Genomic DNA, 17,844 nt, shown 5'->3' with positions numbered 1-17,844 from the left:
TTGCTCAGGCTTTCGAGCTCCATTGCTAGGGAGCTTACGGTTTCATGTTCTATTTCACTCCTTGATCGGGATTATTTTTCGCCTTTCCCTCAAGGTACTATTTTGTATCGGTCAACCAAGAGTATTTAGCTTTGCAAGATGGCCGTTACTGATTTACACAGGATTTCATGTGTCTTGTGCTACTTGGGTCGAAGCATAAGCTAATAATGCTTTCGACTACTGAGCTTTCGTCATTTGAGATGCAACATTTGTATTGCTTCGCCGACTTATGGAAGGCTACACTTTGATTTATCGGACTAGAGCATAGTACCGATGGGGGTGCTGTCATGTTCCCAATTGTGGGAGCCGGAATGAGATAGGGTTTAGGTCAAGTTGATATTCGAAGAAATAAAGCTTTGTATCCATTTCTGAGGGAAATAAAAGGTGTGTTTTGGATAGAATTTGATTGATGAATGCCTTTCCCTTTTGAACATTTTTAACTTAATATTTAGATATTTACCATATACCCATACACGTACTGTTGTGACCCAACATTGTCACCCAATGTTGTACAAATAGAATTTTCCATACCACCAATTTTTTGCCATTAATTTACGTGGCTGCTTGCTACATTTCAGACCAAAGGATTGTTCACACAAATCCCAATGTTTTATTTGATTCATTCAAAATGGATACCTACTCCCTTTGGCTTTCGGCCCATGATAATAAACTCACTTTAATTTTTTCACAGATTAAGAAAACTTAATTAATATAGTTAAAACTATAAATTTTACTTGCGTCTTTCTAATATAGCCCTACATTGAATAATAGTAATTCATATATTATTTGTTGAGAACAAGACACATTAAATAGGGACCTATTAGAAAATTGGAAATTAACTATATTTTCAACAATGAAAGTTACATATAATTTGGGCAGATGAAAAAGGAAAGTAAATTTATCTTTATAAGACGCAAGGAATGTAGTTTATCTGAATCTGTGATTGTTTTAGTTTCTAGGATATCATGAAACCCTAAGCCCCTTCTCTTACTAGGTTTTAATATAGGAGTGCATTCTTGTCATGACCATGCCCTAGTCCAAGAATGCAATACAACTGTTTTCAATTCATATGCTCTTGTTGAAGTTATAAATGGCGATGCATTAGCCCATTTATTAAGTGCATTTTGAATAGATTCTTGGGCATTTTCATTGGTTCTGAGCTCATAATATTAAACTTCAGATTTCTCTTTTCTGATGGCCATCTGGGACGACCTGGAAAAAATCATTTAGTTACACTCTTGGATTCTGGTTTTTCCTGTTGGGATTAGGATTAGGATTATTTGTTACAAAATCTGGCATCCCATATCGAGTTGCGTCATTTTCTTCATCATTTTCGCATTCAAGACTCCATTAATAACATCAACTTTGAAGAACTTCAGGTAATTTATCGCATAAATCATTGGCATTGTTTACTCCATGAATGAATTAATTCTTCTCCAAGTAACCAAGATTTGAAAAGGTGTTTCTCGAGTAAATGGAGGCCATTCAGGTTGTTACCTTTGTGAATTCAATTTCAGTGTGAGAAACCCTAGCGAATATGAGGTTCCTTCACATTTTGCATGTCTATGATTAGGTCAAATATTTGCATGATAAAGAGGACACAGCAAGAAAAGAAGACTTCGGATGGTGAACAGGCTACAAATTTTAGTTAACACCAAAATGCATGGTTTATGTTCATAGTTATACTAATCCCTAATTGAAAGAAATGAATAGAGACTCAAATGACTCAGACGACGATTTAACTATAGAATACCACTGTACTTGCAATTTTTCTTCATGTTAAAGCTCAGGTTCCCTGTGAAATCGCTTGCTATGAGCAGTCGAGCACCTAGGTACAGCTACCCTTTACACCTCGCTTGCACATAATTGACATTCACTGTGCTTATGGGGGAACTTACCCTTAAAACCCGCTTGTAAATGAGAAGTGACTTTTACATGCTCATTTCAAATTTACTCCTCACATGGACATGCCCACAATATTATGATGTCTGAAAACAAGAAATGTTACGTCTAACACTGCCCGACTCCAACAACAGTGAAACCATTGTCCCTCCGAATGTGGAAACAAGAGGCTACGATTTGGTCAGGAGGGCAAGAAAACAAAAGCAGCTCCTAACATAAACAAGCAACGATATGCCAAATCCTGATAACATATAAACGAATTAATAGAATAAGTTAATAAACTCAACTATTGTTGCACTGCAACTATGCAGACAAAAATGGAAAATGACCAATTATTCAAGACTACAAACTGAATAGGAACATTTGGAAAATATCATCAGGAGAAACTGCCACCTATCAAATAACCTATTACTATACGATAAACACGAAAACAACCACCCTTTTCCACATTAAATAAGATATGCATGTGATTTCTACATATCTACAAGGACTACATATATTCTTTCATTTATGGTATCTGTACGGTATCCACACTGGAGGTCGAATGAGATGCAGCTAAGAGAGCTGCTCCAATGCCTGATCCATCTTCCATCACCTTGATGATGACATTTGGTGCAATCTCCTCGCCTAATATTTGTGTCATTGCTTCGTTCAGATATTCTCTGAACAACGTATAGTTTGTATACAAACCCCCCTCAACCGCCACCACAGTTCGTCTCATCTCACTCCGGCTTGCGCATTCATTTTTTCCACTGGCTATGCCGCCACTTCCATCCCGGCCAATCTTTTTCAGTATTCCAACAATACCCGCAGCTGCCAATCTGGCTGCTCTGCAGGTCACCACATCACATACCCTCACAACAAGCTTCCGAACATTTAGAGGAATTTCGGAGAACTGAAATTGGAAGTCATCAAGAAACACAGAGAGTGATCAATGCTATGATTAAGATTTTTACCAAGAGGAGTTTGGCAGAGCTTAAAGATCACTTATAAGTAAATAAATAATATTTTTATAGCTAAAAAGTGAAAATAAGTTATTTACTTTTACAGTAAGGTAAGAGTTGCTTTTAAAATAACCTTTTTATGCTTAACCAAGCATGCATGTAAACAGATTAAGGGTGTTTGTGAGCCCCTTTAATTTTGAAAAATGTATTATGGAATAGTAGATAGACGGAGAATGTGTAGTTAAAAATGAAGGAAAATTTTTTAATTTGCGTGTAATTTTATTTTAATAAAGTATGTGTGGTTGAAAATGATAAATGTAGAAAAAATAAATGGTAGAATGTGAAATAATGGGTGAAAAATAGGGGCTAAGCTTAGCCAAACGTGCCAATTCAAAATGCAACTACATAATAAATGCAAGAAAAGCTCAACCTCTAAGGTGTCTCTTAAAATTTTGGCCACCTCCCTGAAATCGGGCGTATCATCCTCGTGCATAGCAGCCATCAAAGGTGTCCTAAAAATTAAACAGAAGATCCGAGAATATACTCACAAAATTATCAAAAGTATATTAAAAACTTCTTAAATAAAATAAGACCAATAAATAAAAGGCAACAAAAGATCAGCAACTATCTGTGACTACAAGACACAAAACAATGCAGAGCATAAAACACTGTGAAAGCATATGGAAACAAAAGATCAGTAAACAATAGGAATTGAAACAAAATGCTAAAGTAAACCCCATAGTGATTCTCATTTACCATTTTTCACCCCTGTAAGCAAGTGCAACCTTGATACCAGCAGAACGTACTTCAAGGATTACAAGATGCTGGTATGGACAAGTACCATTTGCAGCATATTCTTAGCAATTATCTTGCATAATTTGGCATCAAATAAGACGGCATCATACAAACTCTCAATTTTTATTACTATTACTATAAAGCGAATGATTTCAGGACAAACATCACTTATATGGCATAATAAGGGAGCATGTTTAAGTGATTTTCCTAAAAATTCAATTGAGAACACCTTGAACTCTCAAATTTTCACTTAAAAAGTGTCTTATTCTAAATTATACATTTGCCAAAATGGTGTATCCTACATCATATATGCAGCAGATATTCCAGAGGATGATACATCTTGAAAATCTTTACTGACTTTTCTTCCAGTTATATACTAACAAGAACTGGTAGAATGTTCATCAATAGTCTTTCAGTGGGTGTATACATGAATCTCCTCCACATGCTGATTAAGAAACAATAGAGATATAAAAAGACTAACAATAAGAAAAAGACCTCAAGATGAAAGGCACGTGCAATTTGGAAGATACTAGTCCAAAAACATCCAGCTCCTCTGACATCCGAAGAATTACTCTACGCACAATGTCTCCCAGATACATCCCTGATATCATTTTTTCAAAACCCTGAAGCATGATCCTCTCGTCAATATCAAAAACCAATATATTGAGCTAAATTTGAAACTAAGAAATTGTTATAAATGCAGATATGCAAAAGAGGCCAAAGCTCACCTGATCATATGGGTTTGGGCTATCAGCATCCAGGTCATTATCATATGATGTTCGGGGCAAATGAGACGACCAAAAATTTCCCCATTCCATGTTGACTACCTAATGACAATAAATTATAATACAAATCATTGTAAAATAAATAAAAATCATAAACAAATGTCCCATTGAACAAAACTCAAGGATACCAAGTCTCCCGGCATTGTAAGAAGACGTTGACACTTAATAATTGCATCTGCTCGCTCCAAATAACAAGCATTGGTGCCTGTCCCAATAATCACAGCAGCTACTGTGTCTTCATCATGATAATGACCAACAGCCAATGTTCCCACGGTATCGTTTATCTGCTTGCAAGAAAAATATTATTAAATTTATGACTATAAATGCCTAATACCGAACACCAGAAAAGATTTTGAACAAATTTTGGCATCTGAGGAAGAAAAATGTCTGAAAGCTATCAGCCAAAAAGAGAGAATAGCTTGTGAGTTGGATGATTCTCCAATGAGATGCCAAGTGGACTAAAAGTTCACTTTTTGTTCACAACAAATTAGATAGACATAAACTTGCTGGCTCGAAGGACATATTAAAGCAGTCAATCAGTGTAAGAAGAAAATTCGATAGCAGTACTTTAGAACAGCAAGCTCAGATGAACAAAAAGTTCTGAGCACATCCATTTGTTATATACTATATAACGAGGCTGGAACAACACAAACAGATTAAGCCCCCATTTGGTCCCCATTCTCCTTCTCATTCTTTTTCTCTCTCTTATTTTCAACCACACAATCTTCCATAAAATAATATTATACGCATATCAAAAACTTTTCATTCTTTTTCAACCACACATTTTTCAAAAAAATACCATTCCAACCATTAAAATTTGGCAAGAATGGGGGCCAAACGGGGGCTAATATAGTTCGCGTCCAAGATATGAGACCAAAATATTTCATTTGACTCTGCATAAGCATAAGTATAACAACATATAAAGCAATATTTTCTGGGAACCGTATGCTTACAAGTACATTCACCCGCATATCCAGGCCTTTTTTAGATATTGCTTGCTGTAGACACTCAGAAACATCTCTTCCAACCTGGCAACAGAATATATCATACTGCATAAGTTTTCCTACAGCAGGTCCTCGCAGAAGTTATCATTTTGTTGGATGTTGACTCTAGATTTATTATGGAAACTAAAGCAAATCTTGATCTTTCATAACATAGTATCATTTCATGATTCTCTGAAAAATAAAAATCATCAATAAATGTGTACACAAGAGTATGACCAAAATCAATCAAAGCCACTTCTGGTGCATTCATTAATTAACAACTGCTTGACGTAACACATCTTAGCACATGCACATGAAAGTATTGTCTACACAAGGAAAAAGAATAAAAGAAAAGGGGAATATACACATTCTTCCCCAAAAGAGATTTCTTTCTTGCACAACACTGACGGCGATTCATCAAGCACCAAAGTAAAATAAACATGTTATAACTAACCATGTCTTCAATGACAAACCCTTTTGTCCATTTAATAAGAATGCCTGATGAAGAAGAAGTTTGTTTCACTGGAAATGAGAAAGTAAAGCCAAGTTCCCTTCTTTCACTTGGTATTTGTTCAGAAACATTTTCTTCCCTTTCAACGAAATCCTTCAGTGATGATGCAATAAAATCAAAGAGCTCCTGTTCATGGAAAAAAAAAAGGGAAGAAAATTTCAGTATTTCAAGTCTCAAAACTATTAAAATCTCTACAATTAATGCCAAAAACTCAAAAGCAAGAAAAGCACAAACTCAGCAACCACCTCACTAGTGCCTGTCAAGAGATGCTGAGGAATAGGTCGTCTATCTACATCCTGTCCAATAACAGCAGACCTTTGGCCTCCTAATTGAACCCGTAGAATCCGAAAATATGTACCACCAAGATCCAGAGCGTAATAAGTCCCTTTTTCACTCCTGGAAAAGAAGATTCTAGGATAAATCTAACAAAATATTCTAGCATAGTGATAAACCAAACAAATTTTATAACTTGAACAGAAATATCAAGTGCTAGCTCATAAAGCTAGACAAGCAAATAGACTATCTTATCAGAGGTTGGAAATCCTAAATTACCATTCATTAGCAGTTTGTAGCGATCACAGATTTAGGTCCAAGCAAATTTACAAAGACTGGAACATTATCGTACACCAGGATGAAAAGAAACAAAGGAAATTTGAATTGTCTGATCAGAGAACTAAAACTTTGAACTTTTAATAGACAATCACTAAAAACCAACTAGACAATACTGAAATAAAGTTTTATTTCCGGATGTTTTCCAATTGTGACATCAAAAGTTTTCAGCTGAAGGAATACAATATACAACCACCACGCAAAATTTCAAAGCAGCTACCTAATATTACAAGATGAAATTAAAGAAAAGAAGATTTGCGAGATAATTATTGCTATAGCTCAATAGACTAAACAAAATTAAGAAAGCCAAAGATACCATATATCAACCCATGTTTGAAGACAGTCTGATGCATTTATGTATTATCTCGCGTTTCTAAGATTTAGTACAGCTTTAAGCCATCCCCCCCTTGAGATTACTTTATCCAGCTAACATAGGATACAATTAATGTATTAACTTAATGCGAGCACAATATACCCCAAAGGCAGTATTAAATAAGAATTATCCCCTATTTGATCTAATACGGTGTGCCAGATGTGCCCAATGGTAATATTGTTGCATTAATCACACCACCATACAGGAGATTATATACCCCAAACGCAGTATTGGATAAGAATTATCCCATATCTGGTCTAACAAAGTGTGTCAGACGTGCCCAATTGCAACTTTGTTGCATTAATCACACCACCATGTGCAAGATTCAACTAATGCCTCGCATTAACCCATCATCGTAAACTAGAAAACAACAACGAGATTCAACTAATGCCCTTGCATTAATCACACCACCATCCACAAGACAATGAGATTCAACCAACACATAACAGCATGCAAATGCTACAACTAATATGGAACATAGTGCTAAAGAGAGCCAGCAAAGCAATCGGTGGGCTAATTGAATTAATGAACATAAAACCCACTAAAACTAAAAAATTCTATCGTACACTGTCACATTGGTGGCGCCCCTCTGAGAAAAGAAAATAACTAAAGGACTTTATGAAAACGAGATTTCATACTAAAACATCATAATTCAAATGGAACTTTTAAATACCAAAACTGAAAAAGATAACCAAGAAATGGATGGCCATCGAAGCTAAAAATTTGAAAGACAAAAAAAAAAAATTTCACAAAAAGCCAATTCTGAAATTCACCCCCACATCACATAATATCTTCTCAAGTCCAAGGACGCAAAAGGTTCATATCACATTCCAGAAAATTCAAAAAATAAAAATAAAAATAAAAATTCACAAAATAATCAAATGCAACCAGGAAGGGGATAAAAAAGGAAAAAAAATTAAAAATTTTATCCACCATTTTTAAAAACGAAATAAATTTTATATCTTCGCTACCACCACCACCAGTAAAAGGGCGTCCAAGCACCGATATAGATGAAACTAACACCAAGTAACTCACAGATGCATGGCGCATGCAATTGACGCGTACATGGATAACAGATACATACACGCAACACGCACATTCGTGTATTTATGCACAAACCAAATTTCAGGGCTTTACCCACTAGGGAGGTTGTGAACAAAGGTAAGCAGCATCTTGAGCTTGGAACCGCCTTCAGAGACTAGGCCGGCATGCATCTCCACTGCCATGGCGTCTACCACCTGGCGCAGCCGCCCCACCGGAGTGGCACAACCCTCCTCCAACTCCTCCAGCACCCTCACCACCCTCCTCCATGCCCTCTTCCTCCTCACCCTACGCCCCACCATCACCGAAGCCACCACACACGCGGCCACCGCACATCCCACCGCCAACTTTACCCCCACTTTACCCATATACACGACTTTCACTCCCTGTCAAAAGAATTCAAAAATTAATCAACCATATTTATACCTCGCCCTTTTACTCGTACAGCCCACTAAAAAGACGTCGTTTTGCAAAACTGAACGATCAAGATTCAACAGCTGTTAAACAATCGGATTCTTGCAAGACCAGTAACAGAACTCAAAAATGGTGGCGTTTTTAAGAATGGATATCAAAACAGTGGCCGGCGGAATCGAACGGTGTCGTTTTGGGTTCTTCCGCCTGTGGAGATACGAAGAAGAATTGTCCGTTAAAAAGTTTGAGAGAGAGAGAGAGAGAGAGAGAATGGTGAGAGTGTTCTTGGAAAGAAAACTGTTGGATACTTATAGTGAATATAGAATGACAGATTTGCCCTTGTAAAATATAAGAATACCGGATTTGTCACACTTTTGTGGTATCTGCTTTGACCGCTTAGAAAATCGAGAAATTTCGCCATATGGGATTTTTCCTGTCTATTGTAAAAGGGACTGGAATTGGTTTGAAATTATTGGTTTGCCATTGGCTTTTTGAGTGGACGTTGGGCTGGGCTGGGCCTGGCCCTCTCGGGTCAACATCGAATTGGATTCGGACTTGGATTGCATTTTATTATTCGAAAGGTGTAACTTAATTAATTGACCTATGATGATGGGGACATCCTTTTCACGTTAGTAGAAACAATTGTGACAAGCACACTTCTTATTTGCATTGTATAGAGCTGTAAAAGTAAAATTTTCATTATCCATATTGATGCTTGAAGTGATTTCTACTGATCTACGTGGCGTGAGTGAATTTCTATCAAATATAGGTTGTAACGGCATAGTTTGGTTTTGATATCGATTTTGTTTTTAGTTGAAAGTTCAAAGAGTGATTTCAATTGCTCACTTTCATATTTTGTCATAAATTTAAATTGTCATTTTCATTAATAACTTTGAATCGCACGTTGATTCCTTAACTCTCTAAGAATTTCAATTGCTACGTATTTATTATATTACGATATTATAAAATCATGTTTATTTTAAATGGTTGATGTGAAGCATTTTTCATCAAGAAATATAAATATCTTTTTTTTAGGTGTGATAAGGTGGGTTCTATGTTGATGGGGACCCCTTTTATTTATTATTATTATTATTATTATTTTTTGCAATTGTAGAAACATATATGACGAGCTTATTTCCACTTAGTTGTAGTACGATAATGCTATCTAACAACAATAGTACTAGAACACTAATTTATATAAAATTATGTGATAGGTTCAAACAAAAGTGAAATTATGTAATTCGTTTAATTGTACATTTCATTTAATGATATTTGGTGCCATCTAGATTGATATTATAACACTAGTGAAGCTAAACAACGTTAGTCTTTATAGTATATGTAGCCATAAAAGTAAAACTTTCATGTCTATTATATTGACGAGTGGATTGTGGCATGAGTTGATTCGTATCGTGGATATAGGTAGTGAAAGATTAGTTTAGTTTGGGTTTGGGTTTGATATTGATTTTGTTTTCTAGTTATCTTGAATTTTGTGTATGTTTAGAATGAAGTAATTCGAAGATGATTAAAACGAATTATTCTATATCCATTTTGCAGAGAAGATTTTGGTTTGTAAATTTGCATTGTATTCCGATACAACATTTCATAAAGGTGATAATTAACTCGATAAGTCAATTGTAACATAAATTTCAATAATTATAACAATATCTACTCAACATTAGGTACTCGTAGATCCAAATAATAAAAGCGTAAAACTTTATCTCTGTCTTTGTTTAAAGTAATTGATCACAAGCTCGAAAAAACGATGAGATTTAAAATTCTTTTAAAGTGCCCATTAGGTTCACGAGCTAATGGGCTAAATCGAGCAGTTATTTTGGACACGAGTTGAGCTCGAGTGTTTAAGGTCCGAGCCACACCACTAAATTCTATTGATGAGAAAAGGCACGTGTTACCATACCAAAAAAGATGTTTATTTTTTCAATAGAAAATATTTTTATTTATTGAGGCAATTAAGTCAAGAAAATTTTCACGTAGACCAATATGCATAACAAAAAGGAAAAACAACATTATATGTTGTTGACTTAATGAAACCCTCTAAACTATACAAAAAGTTTTAATTCAAGCATGATTTTACAATAATGCAACATAATTAAAAATGGAGAATTTTTGAATACTCAAAAAGATAATCAACAAATTATTACGTGTTTTGAAGTGATGATGAAAAACGAACAGTCAATAGATAGTCGGTATATTATTGAAGAAATAATAGTTAAAAAGGAAACTCAAATGTAAGACAAAATCAAAATGTAAGTTGTTGTCCAAATCTGGTATCAAAATCACACTAAACCTTCGTTAGCTATACCTGATACGAATTCACTCACACCACGAGTCAATTCATGCATCAATATAATAGATATGTCCAAATAAGTATAAATGAGCTCATTGAGTTTGTTTCTATTATTACAGAAAAGAGGTTCCTTCAAAATATCGAAGGAAATACACCATTCAAAACTAAATATCTATCCAAATTATTGAAGGCCTAAATAATTCCAAGTGGCAATGTACATCCATTTTTCCAAAGGTCTCGTTTGATTCCTATTTTTTTATTTTTTTTTCAAAATATTAGTTTTTCTATGTTCTTTTCAAGAACACATTTTTTAATAAAATAATATTACACATAAATTCAATTATTTATTTATTTTTTAATCATACATTTCCATCAAATCACTATTTCAAAATGCATGAGCATCAAGTAGGCTCTAAATAAAAAACACACAATGAATTCTACCATTTTGATAAGTATTAGCAAGGATGATTACTATTATATAGATTCATAGATTTGAACTTACGTTATAATTCGTTACGAAATGTCACATCAGTATAGAACCCAAGATTCTCGAATGTATTACGAAGAACTTTGTTCAAAGGTCAAAACTCATGTTATTGACTTAATATAATATAGGCCCTGCTTGACCATCATACTTTTGATTAAAAAAAAACATTAATATTTATTTTTAGAAGAATGTGTAGTTAAAATGTACAAAAAAATTTAAATTTACGTGTAAAATATTTTATCGTGTAAATATATGGTAGAAAATGAGTGTGTAAAAATGAATTTAGAAAGCATGTTTGTCAAACGGTGTCATAACTTCATGAATAAATGTTATAGTAACAATCTAAATTGACACTAGGCAGTTAGGTTAATTGAAGACTAATATCAATCGTTGTCAAAGGGCGTTATTGTAAAACCAACCAAACTTCCGCATTGCCTCCAACTTTAAAGTCCAAAAGAATATATTATTTTCTGAATCCCACAAAAAATAAGTAGGACCTATAGGCATTAAAATAAAATGCAATGGGCAAAATAGACATTTCATATCACGGGGGTGAATTTATGTTTTGGCTGGGTCTACAAACAGGGTCACGCACGTGGCAGAACGGCGACGGTGTAGCGGCGTATTCCGCAGCCCCCGTACAATGCCAGCTGTGATCCGCTAATTCCAGCTAAGCATCACAAAAGCAACTGCACCAAACCGTACAATTCCTTCCGATCGCATTTTTCACACAGAATTTTTTTTTTCCCCTGGGGCAATTAATATTAGGGGGTATTTGGGGGGGAATTTTAAGCAAATTATAATCAATTTTTTAATCGTTATTTCATTATTTCAGCACTCATTTTTTAATTTTTCTTTCACATATAGAACCCACTTTTATCTCTAACTGTAAAAAAATTAATTTTCAAAATCCTCACCAAACACCCTCTAGATTTTGACAATTAAAAGCAAATATTTTGACAATATTAATACTATACCAATATATTTGGAATAAAATCTCGTTATTTAAGTTATTGGAGTAGATAGAATTGTATTTATTTGTATTCTTATTTATCAATATTAAAGAAAAATAAAGTCTAACGAACTGAAGTCTATTTAAAAATAAGTATCTTATACATAAAGTTGTATCAATATGTCACATAATTTTTAGTTCCCGTTTTGTAGGGATTATAATTTAGATTTTAATCTAAATTAAAGTTAATAATTAACTTTACTTCACATATTTCATGAGATTTATAATTTATCAACCATGCACTTTATTAATTTTTATCGAAATCTACAAAAAATTTGATTTCTATCCTCACCAAACAGTGGCTAGATATCATTATATAGATATCTCTATATACTTATACAGTAATAGTAATTAAGTCGTAATAGTCGCAAGGCTATATATATGAATATTTTATTAAAATTAATGAACATTACTTTGAATCGCAAAATATGTAATGTTGTTTCTTGCATAAATAAGGTCATAGCTATAGGTCTCACGTTGGAATAGTGGTGGTAATGGATTACTTTGAGTCGAGTGAGCTTGGTTCGTATCCACATATTAAGTTCTATTCGACCCTTCGACTCTTAGGCCTCATTGGCTGAGCTGATCCGTCCATGAGGTTGTGACTTGGCTCGTTTCTTTAAAGGAATTTATAAAAAAATCTAAAATTCATAATAAGATCATTAGTTCATAAAAAAATGTGTTTGACTCAATCTCAAGCTGTCCTTTGGACCGAACTAAGATAAGCGAATTTTGTGAGCGACTCGATCTATTTGTCACCGTTGACCCATAATTTATTACTAAAAGCTTGTAAAAACTCAATTGTCGTGATCAATGAAGTCATTATCAACCACAAATTGAAGAGGGGTGAAAAATGAGAACTCATTTCGTTATATGGACGGCTCCACGTGCAAACGGGTGAATTTATATAACAAAGTGAACTATACATTGATTAGTACAAGGGTGGATTTGTGTCCATAACTTGTCCCACTTTAAATTTTTGCATTTATAGAGGTGTAAATCTGAATTAAATTTAAGAATCGTGTTGAAGTGAGATTTTTATATCCATCACTCATTCTGGACAGACACGCAACATCTCAACAAAAGGCTCAAAATTTAACAGAAAATTTTAAATTAGATTAGTCTTGGACCGTTGCCCATTCACATCTTTTTTGAATTAGTACTGATTAGAACTCCACAGAATTTATGAATTGTGTTAGGTTGATAATTGGTACAACTGATTTTACATGTGTAAATTCGTCTGGTCACTTTTGAACAATCGATGATGTGTAACCTTAACATTAATTTCCATAAATATTATTTACAAAGATCAAGAGTGAGGTTATCTCACGCATTGTTAGCAGTGGCAGTGTGAGGGTTCAATTTTTGAAACATGGAATTGGACTCTTTGTAGGCAGCTCTTGTTCTCTGACCTATTGGGACACATTCCGGGATTTACTTCTCTCACAAAGTTTTAGTGGTGGAACGATAGGATCCTTAAAATTGAGGTTCAACTTTTATTATTATTATTATTATTTACAATTGGAGTAGGTAGGGAAGGGTGACGTGGGGTGGACCTTTCACCTCATGACTAGTATGACTTCAAGGCTGTCTCATGCCTTGATTAGAGCCTATTAAATCTTTGCAAGATTTTCTTATAATGACTTCATCTTTTGGCTTTACTGTCTATTAAACTATTACTGACAGCCACATTTTTATTAAACAGAATTAATCAATTTTCTTCTTTCATAATTACCTTTTAAGCTTCACCAAATGTACTAATGGTAGTAAATCTCATCTACAACACTTACATAATTCACATAAATAAAAGATAACCACTCATAAAATATTGAGTTACGTACTTTTTTTGACGAGATTGAATCTCAATACCCTATATCATATCGAACTGAAAAAGATTAAATGAGCAGTTCGATGAGCTTAAATAACAATATAGTCGAATTTAAGGTTAGTATTCACTAGAGAAGGACCCCTTTCCACGTCTATATATAGTTTAATTAATGTATAGTCGCTTTCAAGAATTAATACAAAATATCTTTATTTTCAAGAATTATATGAACCATATAATAAATTTTTTGTTCTACATACAGACACATATATTGGTGAGTGTGTGTACGTGTTTTTGCATGGTGATTTCCAACAACAATCCGACCAAAAGTGTGAATGCCAAATATGTTGGAGTTTCAAGATTTTTTTCTTATTTCACTTTCACGCTTTATATTTTATAATAATAATAATAATACACTCAATTATTCTAAATAATATGAATTTAAATAAAGAATTATTTGAAGTGGAGATATTTTAAAGGTTGGTTCAGTCCGACTTTAATCCTGGTCAGTGGTTAAATCCCATCCCATCCTGACTTATCGCGGTTTCTCAACAAGACTCGTGTTGGACTAGATTTATATACTGATGCAAAATTGCTTGTATAAGTTTGCTTGATTTTTTTTCCCCAAATAGGATCACGTAGTTTTAGGGTTAGCAAATTAAATATCTTGCCCCTTGCTTGGTCTTGCTCGTCCCAACTCTTATTTTTTAATATTTCTAATTTTACAAAATTATAATATAAAAGTAAGTAAATAGGAGAACATGATGAAAAATGAGGATATTTTAATCCTCACTCCCACATCCTGGAAGTGTTCCTGATAGGCAGGGGACCAATACGACCACCTGACAATTGGGTCCATACAAGAGTGATCGCTCTTGACATGACCCACATTAGATCGCACCATGTTTAAAAGTATACCAGACTTCCCAACCTGCAACCCACCACATTATTTTGAGACTCTACGTAAAAAGTTTTATCGTCTAGATAGATATAATTTAATTTTAGAGCTATGTTTGGAAATGTATATAAATCGTTTAGTTTGTAAATAGATAAATTTGAATGATAGATAAGTGAATGATACTTGTAGATTATACAAAATATGCGGATATTAAAAGAAATAGTTCGACTAATTATAAAAAGTCAATACACATTAGCCAAACATAGGCTAAAAATCCTAATTGCTTTCTTCGAGGATGACGGTCCACAATAAGGATGACAACAAGGTAGGACGAGGTCAAGCCAAGCCTCCTTGTCCTCTGTCTTTTTGTGGATTTACGAGAGTTTGGAAGGGTAAACGATAAAAATTTTCAATTTGTTGCTCTAGTTTTTAAAATACAATTGGGATGGGGAGCATATCCCCCGTCCTAACAAGGCGAGGATTCCCTTCCTCATCCATGATAGGACAATGGCGGGTAATTTTGTCAATTACTTTATTTTTGGTACCCAGTTGGCCTAAATAGAAGTTGAGGAGAGTTGGTATCGGCATGAGATGGGACCACGCCTTTGACAGCTCATTGCCAATTCATTCAATTCCTCTGTCCAATTTTACCCCACTCGTTCACGACTCTCCGCGTCACCCAACGGGTCAGTCAGAGATACACGTTATCGCTCACGTGAGATTACCATGACTTTTACATTAAGGCCGTTTGGTATTCATGTTTTTTGCTCTCTCTTCTTTTCAATCATACATTTTTTATTAAAATAATACTATACGTAAATCAAAAAAAAAATTTATTTTTCAACCACACATTTTTATCAATTTACTATTAAAAAATATATTTTTATATAAAAATGTCTCTCAAACACCAATAAAATATCACCACTTTTCTTTTCATACATTGAAATCACTTTCAAGCAATAATAATAATAATAATAATACTTCAAAATTTCAATAAATTTTGCAATTGCAACATTAGAAACCATATACTATAGCCTCCCGCTCCCATTAAATTACATTCTATTTTTCTCTCTCCTATTTTTAACCATGCAATCTTCCATAAAATAATATTATATGTAAATTGAAAACTTTTCCTTTTTTTTTTCAACCACTCATTTAAAAAAAAAAAAAACACTATTAATCCAATTTTCATTACCAAAAAATGGGGGCCAAACAGGGGTTAAGTTATCATACATAAGGGCTCGTTTGATAAGACTTCTATTTTTACTTTTATAAAAAAGTGATAAGAACTCATTTGATAAAACTTCTACTTTTATTTTTGTAAAATATTTTTTTCAAAAATATTACCTTAAATCGCCCCTGTTTGCCCCTCCCATTAATTTTCATTCCATTAGATTTCATTTCATTTTTCTTACTATTATTTTCAATCACACAATCTTCCATAAAATAATACTACACGCAAACCAAAATTTTTTCCTTCTTTTTCAATCACTTATTTTTCAAAAAAACAATATTCCATACATTTTTATTTCTACAAAATGAGGGCCAAACGGGAGCTTTCCTCTAATAATTTTTATAATCAAATAAAATATTTTTATTAAAAGTGACATACAAAAGTAAGTAGGGCCCATTCATTGTTGATCAAAATGCAGATACCACTATTATTTTGCCACCGTATCATGTCACGAATGGGGCAATTGTCATGTTTCGTTTAAAGATATCCAAATGTTCGTAAAGCATTTTCCCAGAATCAACATCATCAGTTTCTTTCCAGTTCGATAAGTTTCCTCTGCTCGACCTGGTGATGTTTGATACATAGAACAAAAAAGTATAGCTTACCAAACATGACATTTATGTGCAGTTTAACTAAATAAATGACACTCACAAATTTGAATTCCAAATCCCAAGTTCTAATACAAGGATATTTCTCTAAAGACCTATTTGATTGGTTCGAATTCCATGGAAATTGGAATTGGAATTCCACCTTCTTCCAATTTTGTGCATTTGATAGGTTTTATTTTTCATGGAATTTGGTTTTCTTGGTTGTCTTGGAAATTGGTATTTTCTTGATTTTCAAGGATTGGTGGGAATTGGTTTTCCAACTTACTGTTTACTTCTTTTTCTTTTTTAATTTTTTTTTGGCAATAGAAACAAATTCTAAAAATTATTGTAAAAAAATATTTAATTTTAATTGACAATTTTCATGTAAAATAAAGCCAAACGAAAACCAAAAGATAGATGGTTTTCTTTTTTGCAATGGAAACAAATTCTATCCCCAATACTAGTAAATTTGATCTCTTTAATTGACAATTTTTATGTAAAATAAAGTCAAATGAACCTCAAAAACACTTTTACATCAACATTTTCCACGTGGAAAATTATACCAATCAAATACAAAAACTTACAATTTCCAATAAAACAATTTTTAGACAATTCAATTTCTTGAAATTTGTTTTCTTTCCATCCAAATTTCATCTTTGTAATCAAACGAACCCTAACAGACAAGAAAATCTCAGGTGTCTAGTTTCGAGAAAATGGTGAAACACTATTTGTTGACTAGCTATTGCCATTACTATACTGCATTTATATCACTTGTGATTCTAATAAAATATATGTACAAGTATCAAGAATACATGACAGGACGAAAAGGTTGGATAGTTTTCTCATTCCTCTTGGAGCTTAGATCATTGTGCATGTCAAAGTGAGAGATAAATCCAACAAATGCACGTAATGTTGGATATCCGATCTAAAATGGGGAAAACACGCAACATTCATGAGTTGACCTAGTCAATACCTAATTTTTGCAACCTGTCAATTAGATGTTGAAACTATTAAAGATCATCATAAAGTAATCCACTACCTTTGGTAGATTACGATTTCTCAGATCATGCAAAAGTTCAAAGAGTTGAGAAGAGGGGAGAAGG

At 33.6% G+C, this 17,844-nt stretch overlaps 1 protein-coding gene across 1 annotated transcript; it reads right to left on the bottom strand.

Moving 5' to 3' along the window:
• Window positions 1-2,173: 2,173 nt before the first annotated feature.
• LOC111411893 (hexokinase-3-like) lies at window positions 2,174-8,970 on the bottom strand. The gene is made up of 9 exons (XM_023042549.1): window positions 8,079-8,970; window positions 6,205-6,355; window positions 5,903-6,085; window positions 5,419-5,493; window positions 4,594-4,749; window positions 4,409-4,507; window positions 4,176-4,303; window positions 3,316-3,397; window positions 2,174-2,836 (listed from the first exon to the last, which is right to left on the bottom strand). Exons 1-9 carry the CDS (start codon window positions 8,348-8,350, stop codon window positions 2,450-2,452), a joined length of 1,533 nt encoding a protein of 510 aa, XP_022898317.1. The 5' UTR covers window positions 8,351-8,970; the 3' UTR covers window positions 2,174-2,449.
• Between the last annotated feature and the right edge of the window lie 8,874 nt (window positions 8,971-17,844).

Source organism: Olea europaea, chromosome 16 (assembly GCF_002742605.1).
Source record: "Olea europaea var. sylvestris chromosome 16, O_europaea_v1, whole genome shotgun sequence".
Lineage (NCBI taxonomy): Eukaryota > Viridiplantae > Streptophyta > Magnoliopsida > Lamiales > Oleaceae > Olea > Olea europaea.
Note: the sequence above shows the minus strand (reverse complement) of the source record. Positions and strands in the feature narration are given on the sequence as shown.